General features: G+C 35.5%; 2 protein-coding genes across 16 annotated transcripts in view; one reads left to right on the forward strand and one right to left on the reverse strand.

Moving 5' to 3' along the window:
- LOC126916145 (actin-binding protein WASF3) overlaps positions 1-8242 on the forward strand; it is a 34574-nt gene extending 26332 nt beyond the window's left edge. For 2 of the 3 annotated variants that reach the window (XM_050721618.1, XM_050721617.1), the window contains exons 2-9: positions 857-1186; positions 1427-1580; positions 2034-2148; positions 2432-2464; positions 3556-3851; positions 4062-4372; positions 4529-4957; positions 5198-8242. In XM_050721618.1, coding sequence (XP_050577575.1) covers positions 913-1186; positions 1427-1580; positions 2034-2148; positions 2432-2464; positions 3556-3851; positions 4062-4372; positions 4529-4957; positions 5198-5379 — 1794 coding nt within the window. In that variant the 5' untranslated portion in view covers positions 857-912 and the 3' untranslated portion in view covers positions 5380-8242. The remainder of the gene's footprint in view (positions 1-856; positions 1187-1426; positions 1581-2033; positions 2149-2431; positions 2465-3555; positions 3852-4061; positions 4373-4528; positions 4958-5197) is intronic. The other variant, XM_050721619.1, reaches the window with a different exon arrangement.
- A 493-nt stretch (positions 8243-8735) lies between these two features.
- LOC126916134 (uncharacterized) overlaps positions 8736-17387 on the reverse strand; it is a 74311-nt gene continuing 65659 nt past the window's right edge. For 10 of the 13 annotated variants that reach the window (XM_050721559.1, XM_050721563.1, XM_050721560.1 and 7 more), the window contains one exon: positions 8736-15825. In XM_050721559.1, coding sequence (XP_050577516.1) covers positions 14621-15825 — 1205 coding nt within the window. In that variant the 3' untranslated portion in view covers positions 8736-14620. Of the gene's footprint in view, positions 15826-16645; positions 16854-17387 lie in introns of those variants that run through there. The other 3 variants (XM_050721568.1, XM_050721567.1, XM_050721569.1) reach the window with 2 other exon arrangements.

The following is a 17387-nucleotide window of genomic DNA, read 5'->3' on the forward strand; positions in this document are numbered from 1 at the left end:
CAACTCATGATAAATGTCTCTTTCGATCGTTTGTAACGATCTGCTCGTACGTCGTCTTCCTTCCAAAAAGAAGAAGAAGAAGAAGAAGAAGAAGAAGAAGAAGAAGAAGAAGAAGAAACGAAGAAAAAGCAAAAGAAGGAAAAAGGAAACGGAATTTTCGTACACCGTTCACTCGGTATTTCCGCGTCGTCTCGGTCAAGGGTAATTTAACGCGAAATTAACGACTTTGACCGTAACGTTTACACGAAAATATCACCGATGCGCACAGTATGCTTAATTACGAACTTTCCGACAAGATTTTAGAATCATTAGCATTTCAATTAACTTGTGTTTCAATTAATCGAAGCCGATATCGGCGTCGTTCGATCGGTATCCGGGTTTGCAAAAGGAAAAGATCAAGTTGGACGAGCACGTTAGATGGGTTGCACTAATGTGCAACCCCAGAAAGATCGAATATTCATTCCGCTAACGACTTTCGATACCTGCAGAGAGGATGTGTTCGCGCGCAAAGAGCGTCGAGTGTCGTCTTTGCACTCGAGCCTACTCCGTTGCAAATTACTTCCCGGCTCGTCCCAACTGTTCCACGAATCGAAACCACGATCATCCGCGCGTTTCTTCCTGACGCGATACAAACATTTGTGCTCCTTCAATGAATCGAAGAATCTATCGACTACATTGTTATATCTTTATTACATCTTTTCTTGTTTTAGTAGTTTAGTGTTTAGTTTTCTAAATTGAATACTACGATTTTGGATAGGAAATATGAAAGGAAGAATATTTTTGTTTGCGCCAACTATAAATAATCTCAAGTTAATTAACAGATATACATAGTTATTGAAATGTGTGATTGTTGCAGGTCTCTAGAAAGCGGTGAGTGATCTTTGAAGGGAAGGTAAAAGGCAACTGAAAAAAATGCCGCTTCCAAAGCGACTAGTGGAGCCAGTGCTCGTCGCACGCGGTACTATTCCCGAGAATTTTCCTCTGCCCTCGGAGTTAGAGGCTGTAACGAATGGCACTTTGGCCAACACGATCAGGCAATTGTCTAGTCTGTCCAGGCACGCCGAGGATCTGTTCGGTGAGCTCGCGAGGGAGGCTCATGGATTGAGCGATAGGGCCAACTCCTTACAAGCCAGGATAGATCGACTAGCTGTGAAAGTTACTCAGCTTGACAGCAACGTCGAGGAAGGTTCGTTAATTATCTGATTAATTAGGCAGTCTATGATTAATCCTTTAACACCGTATTAGGAACGACGTAATCCAGGCATAGACTAAAATACATTTACATAGATATACCTTTTTTCTTAAAAAAAAAAAAAAAACGTGGTGTATAGGCATGTTGTGTAAAAAAAAGCAGTGTAAGAAATTTATTATTGCATATTTGTTGTAAATTTGCAAAATGCATTATCGTTATATTTTTTCGTTCCAGTCTCGTTACAAGATATACACATGAGGAAAGCGTTCAAGAGTTCAGTGGTGTTCGACCAACAAGTTGTTTCCAGGGACACCATGCCAACGGCGATGTTAGAAACTTATCATCAATGTGACACACCACCACCTCTTGATAAACTTAATGTTTATAGGTACTTTAGTCTCTTTAACTATATTAATATACAATTATAATTTGAAGTAATTTTGATTAAACACAACTTCCAGAATTATTTGAGATCCGATTTGAAGTTTATTAAGTTTAATTAAAAATATTAGAAAGTATTAAAATATAGAAGCTCCCCAAAAATATTAATAACTCCTATTATCTCTTTATAGAAAGAAAAATTTATTGTTATTGCTAAGTAAGATATCTGATTATCTTGTTTATTTAGGGAAACAAAACTAATTGGTTAACTTATCTAGCAGGTACCGTGTAAGTAGAAAAAATACGAAACACCTTGAAATGTGCGCAAAAAATTTACCTATTACGATATTAGAGCTTCAGATTCTTGTGTAAAATATTAGTTTGTTAAATAACGCAAAAGTAATTTGTACAATAGATAAAAGATAAAATACATATGAATAAAATTCTTTGTCGATTTTAGGGAGGACGGTAAGGATGGACTGAAATTTTACACAGATCCGAATTATTTCTTCGATCTCTGGAGTCAGGAAATGCTCAAGGATACGGAAAAGAAGTTACACGATCGAGGGAAAAAGGTAAGAAAATTTTTGTCTCCTTTTCACTTTGTTATCTACACGTGCACCTCGATTTTCTCCTTTATTTTTTTTTTTTTTTTGTTCTTAGACACGAGACGAGATTGTTCTTGAATTATGTTATTCTTTTAGTACTTATGGAAAATATAAGCAAGATATATTATGTACATGTGATTAACTAACACTTTTCGAGGTGCGCTGTAACACGATACAATAGTTATTTTTCTACTTTTATATGCTAACATACATGCGATTCTAACGATTGAAAATGTCCCCTTCGTTATAGACCGAGTCTGAATATGCCGAACCGTTCAGAGAGGCAAGTCGATGGTTTGGATCTTTGTAGTTTTTTATTACCCTTATCCAGTTCTAATGAATTATCGATCGCCAACCACTCACTCATACATAATAAAGCTCACATCTTTGTGGATTTTCATTAACCGACCTTTTTGCGCTGATAGAGATTGCGCTGATAGATGCTCGCTTTAAAAGTTTGTAGTTTACATTGCTAGGATTAGCCAATGACATTAAACCAAACACGTTCTGTAATGTTCGTCCTTGGCAAAGAATTTTTTATTGCGTAGACCGAATGATACGTTTGTTTCTTATGTGACTTTCTCTCTTATTTCTCTTTTCTTTAAATTCCAATAAGAATTTTCGTTCTAAGTTTTCATTTCCATAACTTTCTTTTACATGCAAGTTTATTGGTTTAAAAACGACGTTCAATCTACGCAGAAGAATCCTTGTCTGGCACCCCTGTTTTTGTAAGACAAATTGTTTGTCAACGTCGAATAGTTCGTTTCACAACCATGTCACTTTGTCGATCACTTTGTAATGTCGTTTTGTGCCAGTCATGCAACTTTTGGATGTCAATAGAAGTCTGTCATTATCATTCATCGAGCCATCTTGTAATATCGATACGAAGTCTCACGATCTCTGATCATTTCAGGATTATTTTTATTTTTGATTTGTCATATTTCACGTTGTAGGAAATGAAATTGTGGGCACGTTAGAAGCAGCTTCTCAAACTTTCAATTGAAATGCATAAAAACATTCAATCTGAAATATTTAATACGATATACTTTCTTTTAAACTTTCTTTTATCTGCCTTCACTTTAATCGATCATATTTTCTTGGATAGGTAACGAAGCTCCGTAAAGAAAATCACTACTTTTATTTCCTACAAATCTTCTCATGTCCAGTGGTTGATCCTGTTTTTTCTAAAAATTTGAAACAAACTTGAAAGTATGCTAGTAGATTATAAAATATCTTCCATAACTTAAGCGTACAATAAAACAAATACTGGATCAAGCATTGAGTCATATTTGATTGATAAATTAAGCTTGTCTTGCACTTTTGCTGTTACTCTGCAATAAGGCAGCCATCTAATATGGAATTTTTATCGTACAGCCTCATAGGCCTCGGAACGAGGGTGGTGGTGGTGGCGGTGGCAGGCATAAGAAGCGCATAAGGCAACCGCATAATACGAGAGAAAGGCAAAGACAGTTAGCCGTTGGTCATGGCGAGTACATTATGCCAACGCAAGGTGTTCAATACAGAGCACCTCACAATATACCTGATGAATCGTTACTGGGAATGGTGATGACCGAACCACGGCCACCTAGGCCAAACAGCATTGAACTTAGACGAAGTTATCCACCGGAGGAGCAACACCTGTACAGCCCTCCTTCTTCCGATCATTATAGGTTCGTAATTTTCTACAATGATCGTGAAAAGTGTTTGATCGATGCAACAGTTTATTTGTTTCCACATATGAAAATCTTTACCGAATGCTTTCTCTTGCTACTTATGATTTTACTGTGTAGATCATACAATACTGGAATATTACAGCGTTATTGGAAAATAGGATTTCTATATTTCTGAAAATTGATCTTTTCTTTTCTTTTTGAAAACAGGGTGGCAAATTACGTGACTCAGGGCTATGAAGACAACTTGTACGGCTCACATTATGGCACAGGTCAAGGGCAAGCGGGTAGCGAAACGTACCAGAGTCCTGGTGGTCAAAGTACTCCAAGCAGAAGTGGTAGATCACGACCATCGCAACCACCACCAGCTCCACCAAGCAATACTTCTAGCAATTCGACACCTACTGTAGCCTCTGCTAACAATACTCCAACACGAGGAAGATCGATGAGTACTGGTAGAGATACCCTACCACCACCACCTCCGCCGCCTGGTGAAACCATGTCCTCTCCTCCTATGAATGGTAATTACGTTACTATTTATAATCAACGAGTATACCGTCACTTCGAAAAAGAGTCAAAATTTTGGAGACATTTAAACTTTCATTAGAGAGTACGAGATTCAAACATTTATTTTTATTAAATTATTAACTAATTATTTTATTAATTATTTATTCCAGGTTCAATACCGTCACATCTACTGAATAGGAACGGAAGTCGCTCGAATAGTCCGCTACCCAGTCATCACTCTACGCCTACTCCACCAAATCATTCGACACAAATAGGAACAGATGAGACCGACCCTGCTCCGCAAGACTTGCCACCTCCACCTCCGACTCCTGATCCCACACCGCCTAGACCTATTTCTCCACCGTGTAATATTCCACCTCCACCTCCACCACCTCCGCCACCGCCTGTTGTTAATGGACCATCGCCCCCTGTGCCATTGACCAATGGAGATATTGCTAAAATGATAGCAACTAACCCACCCAAGTTGAAACCCCTGAAACCTTTGAAGAATATCGTGGATGGACAATTGAGGAAGCCTGTTAATCCGAACATCCCCCTTGTCGATCCGCGGAATGATCTACTTAAAGCAATTAGAGATGGTAATTACCTTATTATCATTCGGATAATCAATATTAACTCATTATTACTTGTTTTATACGATAGATTTGTAATAGATATAATTTGCTCTACATGTTAAATTTCTTTAACTTTATTTTAGTTTACCTACAATCTTTCAGTAAAACTTTTACGATATAACGTTACACTTTGAATTTAAAAGGATTAAAGTTAATACAGTTTCTCCAAACATACCATGATTAAAAATCTATTCATTTTTCCAGGAATAAAATTACGTAAAGTAGAGAAGATTGAACAGAAGGAAGTGGAACGCGTGAACGCATTGAACGATGTCGCATCCATATTGGCACGACGCGTTGCTGTCGAGTTCAGCGACAGTGACTCAGCATCGGAGAGCGAATGCGATAGCGAGGGATGGGGCGAGCAGGAAACGAATCTCGCGTGACCCAGCTCACTCCCATCTACCGCAACTGCCTCCTAGAAAAATGGCTGACGATTCTTTCGTTTCGTTCGTTTTCAACGAAAGTTCCAATTCTGTTGCTCGTTGCACAAACAACACGCTTTGTTTGCGCATAGATGTCGAATAGAAATAACATGATCCGATGATTGATGTAATTGGTGTATAACGAAGAGTCACTGAATTTGAAAGTAGAAACAAAATCAGCGAATTTCGTTGCTCAAGAGAGCATACAAACGCGAATTATTATAAGTAATATCATTAAAAGTATAACTGTGTAGTATTATAACAATGGTTATTTTTATTATACACCATTTTATCACCTTTAACAAAAATATTTTCTTTTTTTGTCAGGAACAAATATTTAGTAATTCTTTTTGTATAAACTAAATAAAAAGAAATTTGTTTTCACGTTAATTACAAGTTCAATTTACAGCATGTATCGATCTGAAGACTATGATAGAAAGAAACATTTAGCTTTTCTCAGACGATTCTAGGAATCGTCAGCCAGAGATCTTTTATTTATTGAAGGAGAGTCTACAAAGTGCATGTAACAAGAGTTTAAGAGTTCGTGTAAATTTAGACTATTTTTGAGGAGCTATATAAAATACACCTTTCCTTTACATACAGACGCTTCCACTTTGTTTTACTGTTACAAATAAAAGTATAAAAGTTTACGAAATATATATAAATGCATGTTTTTTTCGATTCTCCGATTTTTAAGCAGAATTCAACGAACGTACAGCAGATTATCTCGAGTAGTATAAAGGACAGTGAGTAGGAAGAAGATACGCACATGAAACGATTTCCTATCATTGCTCGATGTCGATCATAGAGGAAGTGATTTCTTTCGGACACATTCCATGATAATATCAATACCACATAACGGAATAAATTTGAGTTTTCATTTCAGAGACCCGATCGTCCATGTTGCTATGACGATATGTGTAAGTCCTTACCTAAGCAAGCAATTGTTCTATATGTGTTATAATGCATTGCTCCTGAAGATGTGTATTGTACGTAAACTAAACCAAATTCAAAGCTAATACTTTTGTTCTCCTTTTCGTGTTTAAGCCTGTAAAATACCTGTATCTTAAATGTTTTTGTATGCTTGTCTACTAGATAGGTATATGTATGCGCGCTCTATCACAACGAGAGTAATAAACAGAAGTTTCCCAATTTTTTCTACGTTTTCAAATGATCTTCCATGTCGCGCCCACAATAAAAGCGATATCGCGAGATATGAAATGTCCTTTTTATCAGCGAGGTGTCGAAAACCAAAATACTCTATTTACTTGTAATATGTAAGGACAATGTAATTACCGAATGAGTGAGAGGATTCATATTTTTTAGCATTTAGCGGAAGAATATAATATACTAATGTTGCAATGAGGATTACAGTTGCCAATTTTAAGCGTAAAAGGGAAGAAATTATTGTGATTTATTTTGCATCGATGTTGGCGAAATATGATGACTATTGGTAAGATATGATATATATGTATACATAAACATTAACACACACACACACACACATACACACACAATGATCGTTAAGATTATTGTATAATCTTATACGCTCGAACGATAAGAAGTGTTCAGGAAATTTGTTTTTATCCCTCTAGTTTCCGAACGTTACCTAAATGTTTAAAGAGATAAGAGGAAGTCTTCATTGTCTAAGAAAGACTGAAGTTAGGAGATGCCTCTTGTTAGTTGGTTAGTTGGTTGAATTAGCACTTTTTCTTTTATTAAGTACGAAAGATGTTCGATTGACTCGAACTGCGTGAAAAGTAATTTATATTTACTAATAATTTTCGCTAGCTTTAAAAGAAGCAGCGTTTTATCTTGTATAAAGTGTGCGAGGTTTAAGAGCTAAAGTTGGATGGCTCCACAATAATGTAGCATACAATTCACCGGCAACGATACGTGTACATTCAAATGATTTTAAAATATAGTCAAAACGCCATTATATAATAGAAATAATAATAACAAAAATGATGATGATAATAATAATAATAATAATAATAATAATAATAATAGTATTAATAATGTAATGAACAGTCGATCAGTCTGTACTATGTTTATACACCTCCCACACCAACACCAATACACACGCACGCGCGCACACACACACACACACACACACACGCACACACACAAAGATAATATAATTCGCAATATAAATTTATTAAGCGTAAGACTATTAGCCGTAGGTATATACTTTTAGCTACTTCGCCAACTACGACACAGTATTTATGGAGAATTGTTTTGTAACACGACGAAACGATGAGAAAGCGTTTCAGTTGTAAGCTTAAATATCGTGCAACTTTGTATGAATGTATATTATTATGTCGTCGATCGTGCTTTCCGCGATGATGTCGCGTACTACACTATTGCGAAGCTGTTGTACCTAAATAAGATGGTTATTCCAAAGCTTAATTAAGAGAATTATCTTTGTCTTAACTAGACGATGAAAGGAGACATTGAAATCGTACTCTGTGTACCTCTTTTCTGTTGTTTCTACTTACAAATCTCGTAATCGCGCATCACTCTTTAAAATTTTTTTAAAGGTGCAAAGTAAAATGTCAAGCTCTTTATCTTCCCTTCTTGGCTATCGATGAAATAATAAATAACAAATTTCCAGTAACGATAAATAGAAACGTTAGTTTTGCGTATTCCAAATCCATTGCAATAAGAGTGATTTCATTCATCATGTACGATAAACAGTATGTGAAACAGAAACTCAACCACAATAACTTTATGACGATTAAAATTGTACGATGGTATTATTAATAATAATAAATTTGTAGCAAATCTGTACAGAGCCAAATAAATCAAAAACTTTGATAAATCATCGGAGAATCGTTTATTCTGCTGCTCGTTATTTACGCCACAATTGAACGGTAGTTAGCTTTTTAACAATGATCTCTCTTATACAAACTTTAGAAATAACTGTTACTTTTGTTCCCTGCTTGTTGCTGCATTCGAAGAACTGCGTTTCACGTCGATTTTATTATTTAGTAAAAAATGAAAATTTATTTTTCTTAACTAATAATAAGAGAGAGGGAAAGAGAAAGAGAGGGAGAAACATGGTTTTATTTATAAATTAAATCTTTATTTTTACAACACCAAAAACAACATTGTTAAAAGACTAACTTATTGCTTAAAATTATGACATAAAAGATACATCTGAAAACATGTACATATTTGCAACCAATTAGATTTTACGACACTTTATCGATAAGTGAAATCATACGAATAGATAAATATAATAAAAATTTCGTATCTATAAACAATTATTAAAAAAACTTGAATTGTTACTTGGGTATATTCAAAATTTACCACCGTAAGAATATGTAATTTTATTGATCCTCTATGTTTTAAAGTATTTGCTTTTATCAATTATATAAATGTAACAGTCATTATCACAAAATCTCGTAAAGTATGAAGTGACGGGCAGGTATAATAAAATTAACATTTTATTCGGAAAATTGAGACATACACAGATGCGAAAACAGTGGTAGGCATTAGTAGCACCGATAAATAGATGTTGAAACGATAACATTACGTTTAGAGTGACTACACCCGAGCTACATACGTAATTGCTCGTTCAATCATTGAGCAGTCAGTTGCCAACGACAAGAAAAACGTATCATCGATTCGGATAAAAAGAAATGTCTCCAATCTTTTCCACGTTATTACATACTTGACCGCACCAGCTTTTCGATAAATATAGTTTGAAGCACTTTTTGTCACACTCGTTACATTTTCTTTTTTTTTTTCTTTTCTTTCTTTTGTTATAAAAGGCAAGGAATTGAATGAACAAGAGCGTTTCCTTGCCCCTGTCAATCATTACGACAATATATATAAATCGGTAAGGTTACATATAAATATGGATATCGATCAGCGATTCAAAAACTTCTAAAGATTTTACATAAAATTATCGATCGTACGGATGCGATCACCGTCTCTCTCTTTTCCTTCTCTCTTGTCGTATAAATTAGATCATTCCTTTGTTACGTAACATTAGAAGATCGTCGCGCACAGAACGCGATGAGTAAGACAAATGTGCGTCTTCTACGATAAGTGGTAAACAATAAGTTTAGAAATATACTAAATGTACGATCGAAATAATCGCATTCGTGGCATGTCGTAATACAGACAGGTAAAAGGAACTATCGAAAACTCAGCGGACTAACTTTCGTGGCATTAATACACTATCTTCATTTTTTATCAATTATACTACAAATCGATCAATTCATCGATTCTTTGAAACTTTTTTCTGCTCTCTCGGTGCTAGCTAAAATAGTTTCACCGAATGATCGAAGCATCGTAAAATAACAAATAAGTGTTATAATTCATATAGTTGTTTACAACAATAAGAGAACAAAATACAAACTATCGATTATCAAATTATTATTTTATGTCTGATTTAATTTTAATCATAACGATTAATTTTGTACTACTTTATTTCTGTCATCTATGCTAACAGTATTCAGTCTGTTCAGAGATTATGTCAACTTTCATCATCAATTTTCTTTTCATAATTTAAATGTTTTATTATACATACAAAGCGCTACCGTATGTGTTAAAAACATGTATGATAGATACGACTTGTCTAATACGATAAAATAATAATCACATCCAATTTCTTTTGTAACTAAAATTAGAACCAAATTAAAAGTTCATTAATTATTGCAAGAAATATCTATTTATGTTGTGAAACTTATAGAGTTCAAACAAATTAAGTTATAAATGATAATTAGAACGATCTGTTTTAAATAATCTATTCTATATAAATAATTTAGTTGACTTATTAGTTAAGATGAAATTTTTAAGCATTTTAATTCGAATCGAAATGGCTAGATTTGTTGTTCGCCAAGGCAGTTCTCAGATAGGAGATTGCTCATTGTCACAGTTTTATTTAGTTACTATCAATGAACTTTTATTTTCGAACAATTTAGCACAATTAAGGGAATACCAAGTACATAGATACTTAGGTATTCAGGGCAGCATTCCTCCCTGTTTATACCTTTCTTCGATCTAAGCACTTTAACAATTCTCCCCATCTGTTATTATGAAATATCACTTTAAGAAATTTACGTCATACAAGTTGCTGCTATTTAAACGAAATATTGGTCTGTGAAAATTATTCAAATTGAACTTTTTTTTTGTATTGAAATATAGAGTAAAAATTGACACTCATCAGTCAACAGTAAGGTCATAATGTTATACTATAAACAATAAATTAGAAAGTATAATACTTTCAGTCACTCTCCAAGGGAAGTTACTAATTCTAGTTCCTATTTATCTCATAAAAAAACATTTTATACAGCGTATAATATGTGAATAAATCTTTCTTTACCTATCAATATCTTTCTTCTAAATCTGATTCTTAAAAAACACTACTCGTTCCTTTTATTGCTATTTTTCAAATGTTGCTGTTAGTTAGATATATAAATATATATGTATGTATATTTAGTAATTTCATAAATATATATTGAATTTGTTACATATACACGGTGAGCATATATTTCTATGAGTAGCTGTTATTGCACAATATGTAATTACTATATTATACTTTATACAAGTACCCGAGAAAGCATTATATCTTATAAAAGTGTGAATAGTTGACTCTTTATATCCTTGTTAAAGAAGATTTTTATTTGCAATTATTATTATTACTATTGAGGTGTGTCTTTTGATTTAATTAACGTGTCATATGATTGATGATTTATATTAATGTTAAAATGAATGTATATATATATATATATATATATATATATAAACTGATATATTATATTATAAATACGTAGCATCTACATTATTTCGATGAGAGTAATGTAAGTTTGAGATGGATATCTCGTGTGCTAAATATTAGCAGCGATTTATCAAAAGTAGAGTACCTAGTTGTCTCCCTTGCCATAAGGGATACATGAAAATATATAAGGCAAGAGTTTAATAATTTTACAGTATACATATATCAAATATAACTTTCTCCAAATACTATTTATTTTCAATACAATCGGAATTACTAATATCTACTTAAGTGAAATCACGATTTTCTCAATGGGAAATTTTTTAAGCAATAAGGTTCAAACGTTATAAAATAGTGTTTGCAATTATTGTACATTACATATGTATTTGATCGTTAAATTATGTAGCTACTATATTTTGCAACACTAACAATACAATTTAAATGATATCTGCTTATTACCAGACATAATAAATAAATTTTGCAAGTAAAAAATTCTAACTAGATAAAGAACTGGATATACATATTTATACGTATACGTATGTATGACGTTATCAACGGATATAATTTGAAAAAATATTAATTTCACCGATTGTTTCAAGAGAGAAGTAGCTTTAAAAAAACTTACATTGTTGTACGAAACAGTTCGACTTTAGTTTCTTACAAGAATAGTATCGTTTCATTAAAGAGATAATTAGACATTTCACTTCTAATCAAATATCATATACTTGATATTCGTTCGATCATCTTGTGGCAACTTGAATGAAATACGTTTCTTAAAACATACTCTGTTTGCTAATTACATGCTGCATATCTGAAAAGTAAAAATAATAATCCTTAACATAGGTAATCGTAATCCAAGACAAAGCAAAATATGTGATATTTCATGATGATATTCTCCGAATGTAATAGATACTACATCAAATTGTAAAAATGATTTTTACAATTTATCTTTGTTAAAATTCGGTATAGCTAGAAGAGTAATATCTCTGAGATATTATCACGCGCATTTGGAAATTTCTCTCACGATGATATCACAAGAGATTCTGTCATTGGCACTACAAATTACGTTTAAGATCCTTTTAATTTGAGATCATGGCTAGCAGAACAAACATCGATCCAGCCATCTCTACTTATTATCGTTGGCATATCTGTTGCAATTAATCACCAGAGTAATTTACAAGGGTTTCGTGTAAATTAATAATTTCACCGACGAAATTAAAATTTCATCTCTAATCAAGATATATTCGACCATCGCGTATTCGTGACTTTAACGTTGGCACTATTATCGTTTCCCTTGACAGTCTGATTTTTTATTAAGTCCGCTGCTTTATTAAGTTTATTTGTCGCAAAACGAATTTCACTGACGTTACGTGGAAATGTAGAAAATATGTAGGAAATTTCGTAAAAGTAAAACAAGTATACCGATCTTATCTCGTTGAAAAGATAAAAACACGAGTTTATTATTAAACGGAGAGTTCGTCGATGCCACGAAGTTAGTCCATGAGATCAAGATTCTTAGAATGTTTCTTTCCTGCAGACGTTCATTCCTGTTGCCATCGTGATCCGCGCGACTTACTTTCTTAATTCGAAAGATTATTAATTTATTACGGTCTACGCTTTGGCACAAAGATCGCGTCTGTGGAAACGGTATAGTAATTGGATTTGAGCTCGAGACGATTACTCGGTAGAAATTCTCTATTTTCAGGGACATCGGTCGCTAGTTAGGTTTTACAGACTTTTGAAACTTGGGATTTTTAGAGGATCTTCCACAAGGAGCTATTAAACTGCGAAAATCTCTTCCACAATCTACATTTGCCTTTTTTATATCGTCGATGCGTTCAGGTTGACTCGTGATTCACCAATTCGAAGAGCATCTTCTTGAATCATAATCGAGACAGTCTGACTGCACCGCGGAGAGAGATTTAATCTTTATATATAATATATATGATAAAATTCAAAAAATACAACTGTAACTACATTAAATCGAACGAAAGGACAACAAGATACTTCTCGTCATTACTTTCGAAAACGACGTGTCGAACGTAGAGCGTTTGAATAGCATTTTTTTTACAGATTAGACGAATAATTAGAATTCTCTAATTATAATGCGAACAATGCGTTAAGAAAATAATTCTTTTCGAGAATGCAGCAAGATTTTACGTTAATTTCACATTTTTTCGTGAAACCTGGATGGAAAAAGAAACAAATTTAAAGTTTTCCGAAGAATATAGTGGGTTATGCTACAACGAGAGTATTTATCACTAAAAATCGTCGATATCACAACGAAATTCGTGCTTTTATTAAGGATTTTTCATACCTTAAACTTAAGCTAAGGAGATATTGTTGTTAATCCCTTTCAAATTCAAATGCGCAGTGTACAGAAAAGTTGAATAAATTAATTTTATGCTATTTTTACGCTTTAATGCTTTTGTATTATATTTCTCCTGTTTATATCGTTGTATTAAATGGTAATTATGCTTGAGATTGTGAGTTTGGAATGAACTGTTCCTAGATACGTGTATATACATATTTCAGCGATGTATTATGCATAGATGCCATAACGAATAAAAGCTATAAGAAACCAACTTCGGAATCAATAACGTTCGTTCCAGTATATCCCACTGTAGTTTGATATCGAAATATCGATAGGAACCGTTGTTCTATCAAGATCGCTCATTGATTCGTTCGACAATCGATGTAGTTGCTAATAAACATCTGACAGAATAACAACCAAATCGAGGAGATTTTTATTTTTTGATATATCGAAGCAATCAGAGATAGGTACTCTAAGATTCACGAATAAGATTCGCGAATGAAACTGATACATGTTGATTACAACACGCTCGTTAAGTGTCCACGGAAATGAATGTTTGTCGATCTACGATAATTAATCGAGCAGACATCATATGGAAATTACGATATATAGTCCCTGATCTTCGAAATGACGCGTAAACTAACATCTCCAACGATCGTAACGCGTACTCGACGAGCTTTAATCAGAAACTATAAATACACAATTAGATCTATCTGAAAAACTGAATCAAGGCGAGAGTGTTTGGCAACGTATAGTCTAATCTTTTCTACGTTATTTTGTTCGTTGCTTCACACGAAATGTCGTGGAATATCAAGCACCTCGACGTGTCCTCGATTTGGTAAATCATCTTCTCCCGAAAGACCATCCTAATCGGCATCTTTTCACGAAAGACGATTTACTTTCATTCAATTTCCTATCGAATTCCACGAGCTTCCTTCAGCTATTTCTCTCACAATTTCGCGACTGCTACATGTATTTTCCTATCATCGAAGGATATAAACTCGAAGACGAAGCTCGAAATATTCCTCGCGTCTTGCACGCACGTCTATCGTAGCCTGCGAAAGATTATTCCTACTAATTTAGTAAAAAAAAAAAAAAAAAAAAAAAAAAAGAAAAAAAAAAGTCGCACAAGCGAGTACTTAAGAGCTTCTATCCGACGTTTATTCCTCCTCGACGCTAATGTCAACGGTTCTAACCCTAGAGGAATCTGTGGGAAGCAGCTGAAGGCGCTCAGGTTCTACACCGAGCATGATGATGCACATGAAACTTTTACCAGATGCCTGGTCTCTCGGATAAATGGTAACCGGAGCGAACTTATCCACGGTACCATCCACGTAGGCACGGAGCTTTCTGTAAACCTGCGGAAAGTGCCTCCTGAGTGACACGCCCCTTAGTTTCAGTTGTCTCTGGATGTTGGTGAAACTGATTTCCCGGATTTTCCTGGGTGTGTTCTGGCCGTTATTGCCTGGCAGCGAGGTAAGCACCAGCATCTCCGGGGACTCCATCTCTCGGGTGATGTTGCAGGGAGACGTGGACTGTTGTCTACCTTGCGGCGAGGCGGATGACGAAGACGTGTGATGCCTGTTTGCCGAGTCTAAGTGGATTTTCGCGCATCTGGATACCAACTGTCGTTCCCATTTTACCGCTCCACTGGTTGGCACCTCGCTGACCACGCAAACTGCCACATACAACACCAGCCTCGTATCCGGATTGTACGACTTGCAGAGTCTGATCACCTCGGCGTACAGTTCCGCTCCCATTTCTCTGGCCAGCAAATCCGACCATCGCACGTACGTGGGTTCACCTAAGTCGACGAAACCGTTTGCGATGAATTTATCCGCCGCTTCTGGACTCGAGAAGAAACACTTGACGGCTCCACGGCCGTGGAACGCGTAGCCACGCTTGGCCAACGCCGAGATGTGTTTCAGCGTGATGGGATCCTCCTTGGCGGAGGATAACACCTGTTTGCAGAGGCTTCCAGCTCGGGAGTGCAAGCAGGTTCTCCGATGACGCTGCCAGTGCGCTCTTCTACACTCCCTCGAGCAATACAGGCAGGTACAATTGTGACAGCTTTTGTAGGTCTTCCTCGCCTCGGCCAAGGTGGCCGAGTTACTGCACTTGTTATTTCGGCAACGAATGATTTTCTCCGCAACGTTGCCAGCCACCAGGCCATTCGCCTCCTGATTGTTGTCAAAGGAAACTCTTCGGTGACTCAAGGGTACGCCTCTCGACTGTGCCGTAGCCGTTTTCGAGGGCATCGTGTCGCTACCCTCGCTCTTTCGTCGCACGAGCTCACCCACGTAATACGAGGCACGCTCCTCGGAGGCTCCTTGCAGCTGCACGTCCATCACGCTCTTAGCGGACTCTGTGACATTCGCCAATCGTTTCGATTGTCAAAAACTTTGACTAAATTCTAACATTCGAACTTGTATTTACGACAATCGTGCTAGGTTTATCGTTTGGGCATTCTTCTTTCTTTCGTTGAAACGTACAATTTTGTTACGAATTCCAATCCCTTTTAAATTACACGGACAAATTTTTCTATTACAATTTAATCTTACCCACAGCCGGTCCACAAAGTCAGCATTTTCCCTCTGAGATTACAAATGATTACCAAGTTTTGGATATCGTTGCAACGAATACCTTGCACGTTTAATCGATATTTCATTCAAAATCTTTTCTGTAACTATAAATTACCCACAATCGTAATAGCAAGAATTGTTCCCCTTATGCTCCCAACCACAAACGATAACGGCATGATCGAGCGTATTCGAAGCAGAATGGAACGTGATAATGTAAGCCATGTTACGTATACATGAAATGAACGAATATCGTTACCATAATGTTTGCGATCGCAGAGTGTTAGCATCGATTGTATCCCTGACAGACGTCAAAGATCAACCGCTTGATCAGGCGTTTGTGTCAGTTGGATGATTGCAAGATAATTAATATTATACGGTGGTCGTTTATAAAAAAAAGCTTATCCTCCCGAGTGCCTTTAATAAACAAGCTCCCGTAGTGCGAATAACGAAAATAAAACTGTTAACACGAGATTAAAGAAGATAAAAAGAAATAGAAATCAAATTTAAAGTAACAAAAAAAAAGAAAAAAAAAAAGAAAAAAGAAAAGAAAATTAGAAAAGAAAAATTCAACGAAGACAAAAATCTTGAAAAAGGCCTTACTAATTTCATATATATTTTAAAGATTCGCGCGTCTTCTGCGTTTTTGGTGGTTGTCGTCATAAATGCGATTAGCTCTCCGAGTCCCAGATTGGTTAGTTTCAGCACCGATAAATTCGTCTCTGATCGATAAGCCTCGCATCGAGACGTCTGAATTCAGGGGAGGCGAGATGCTATGATTCCGCCTCCCTGAACTTTAGACGCTGTTTTTTCTCTGCAAAGGTGTAAAATCAACGTAAGTATAACAGAAAAGAAAAAAATAAACAGGGGATTGAAGTTCCGTTTCGCGTTCTCCTCGTTGCCCGACGATTTGCTTCTCTTTCTGCCCGCTTTTATTTTCCGTTTTTCTCCCTTCGTCATCGATCGTGGTTGACCAGGAGACTAGCGATCTCGAGGCAAAGGAAACACAGCGAGAGAATAATGCAACGCAAAGACAATCTCGATCAGCAAGTTCAGCTGCTGCATCGTATCTTGTAGCGGCGTCTTAGAGCGTTTCTGCTCCAGATAATTAAAATGTTTCTCTCATATAAAAGATAAATATAAAGAGTGCTTCGAAAATGTTTGAAAAGTTGATGGGTAGAAATTTAAGAAAATTCAAGTTAAGCAAAATATGATTTAAATCTACGTTTTGGATGTCACAATTGTGAATGATTTGAAACAATAAAAAATATACTACAAAACACAAGCTATGCCTATATAAATGTAAACTACGCAATTCTTTCGTGCTGAATTATGCTAATTGTAAAAC

Source organism: Bombus affinis, chromosome 5 (assembly GCF_024516045.1).
Source record: "Bombus affinis isolate iyBomAffi1 chromosome 5, iyBomAffi1.2, whole genome shotgun sequence".
Classification (NCBI taxonomy): domain Eukaryota; kingdom Metazoa; phylum Arthropoda; class Insecta; order Hymenoptera; family Apidae; genus Bombus; species Bombus affinis.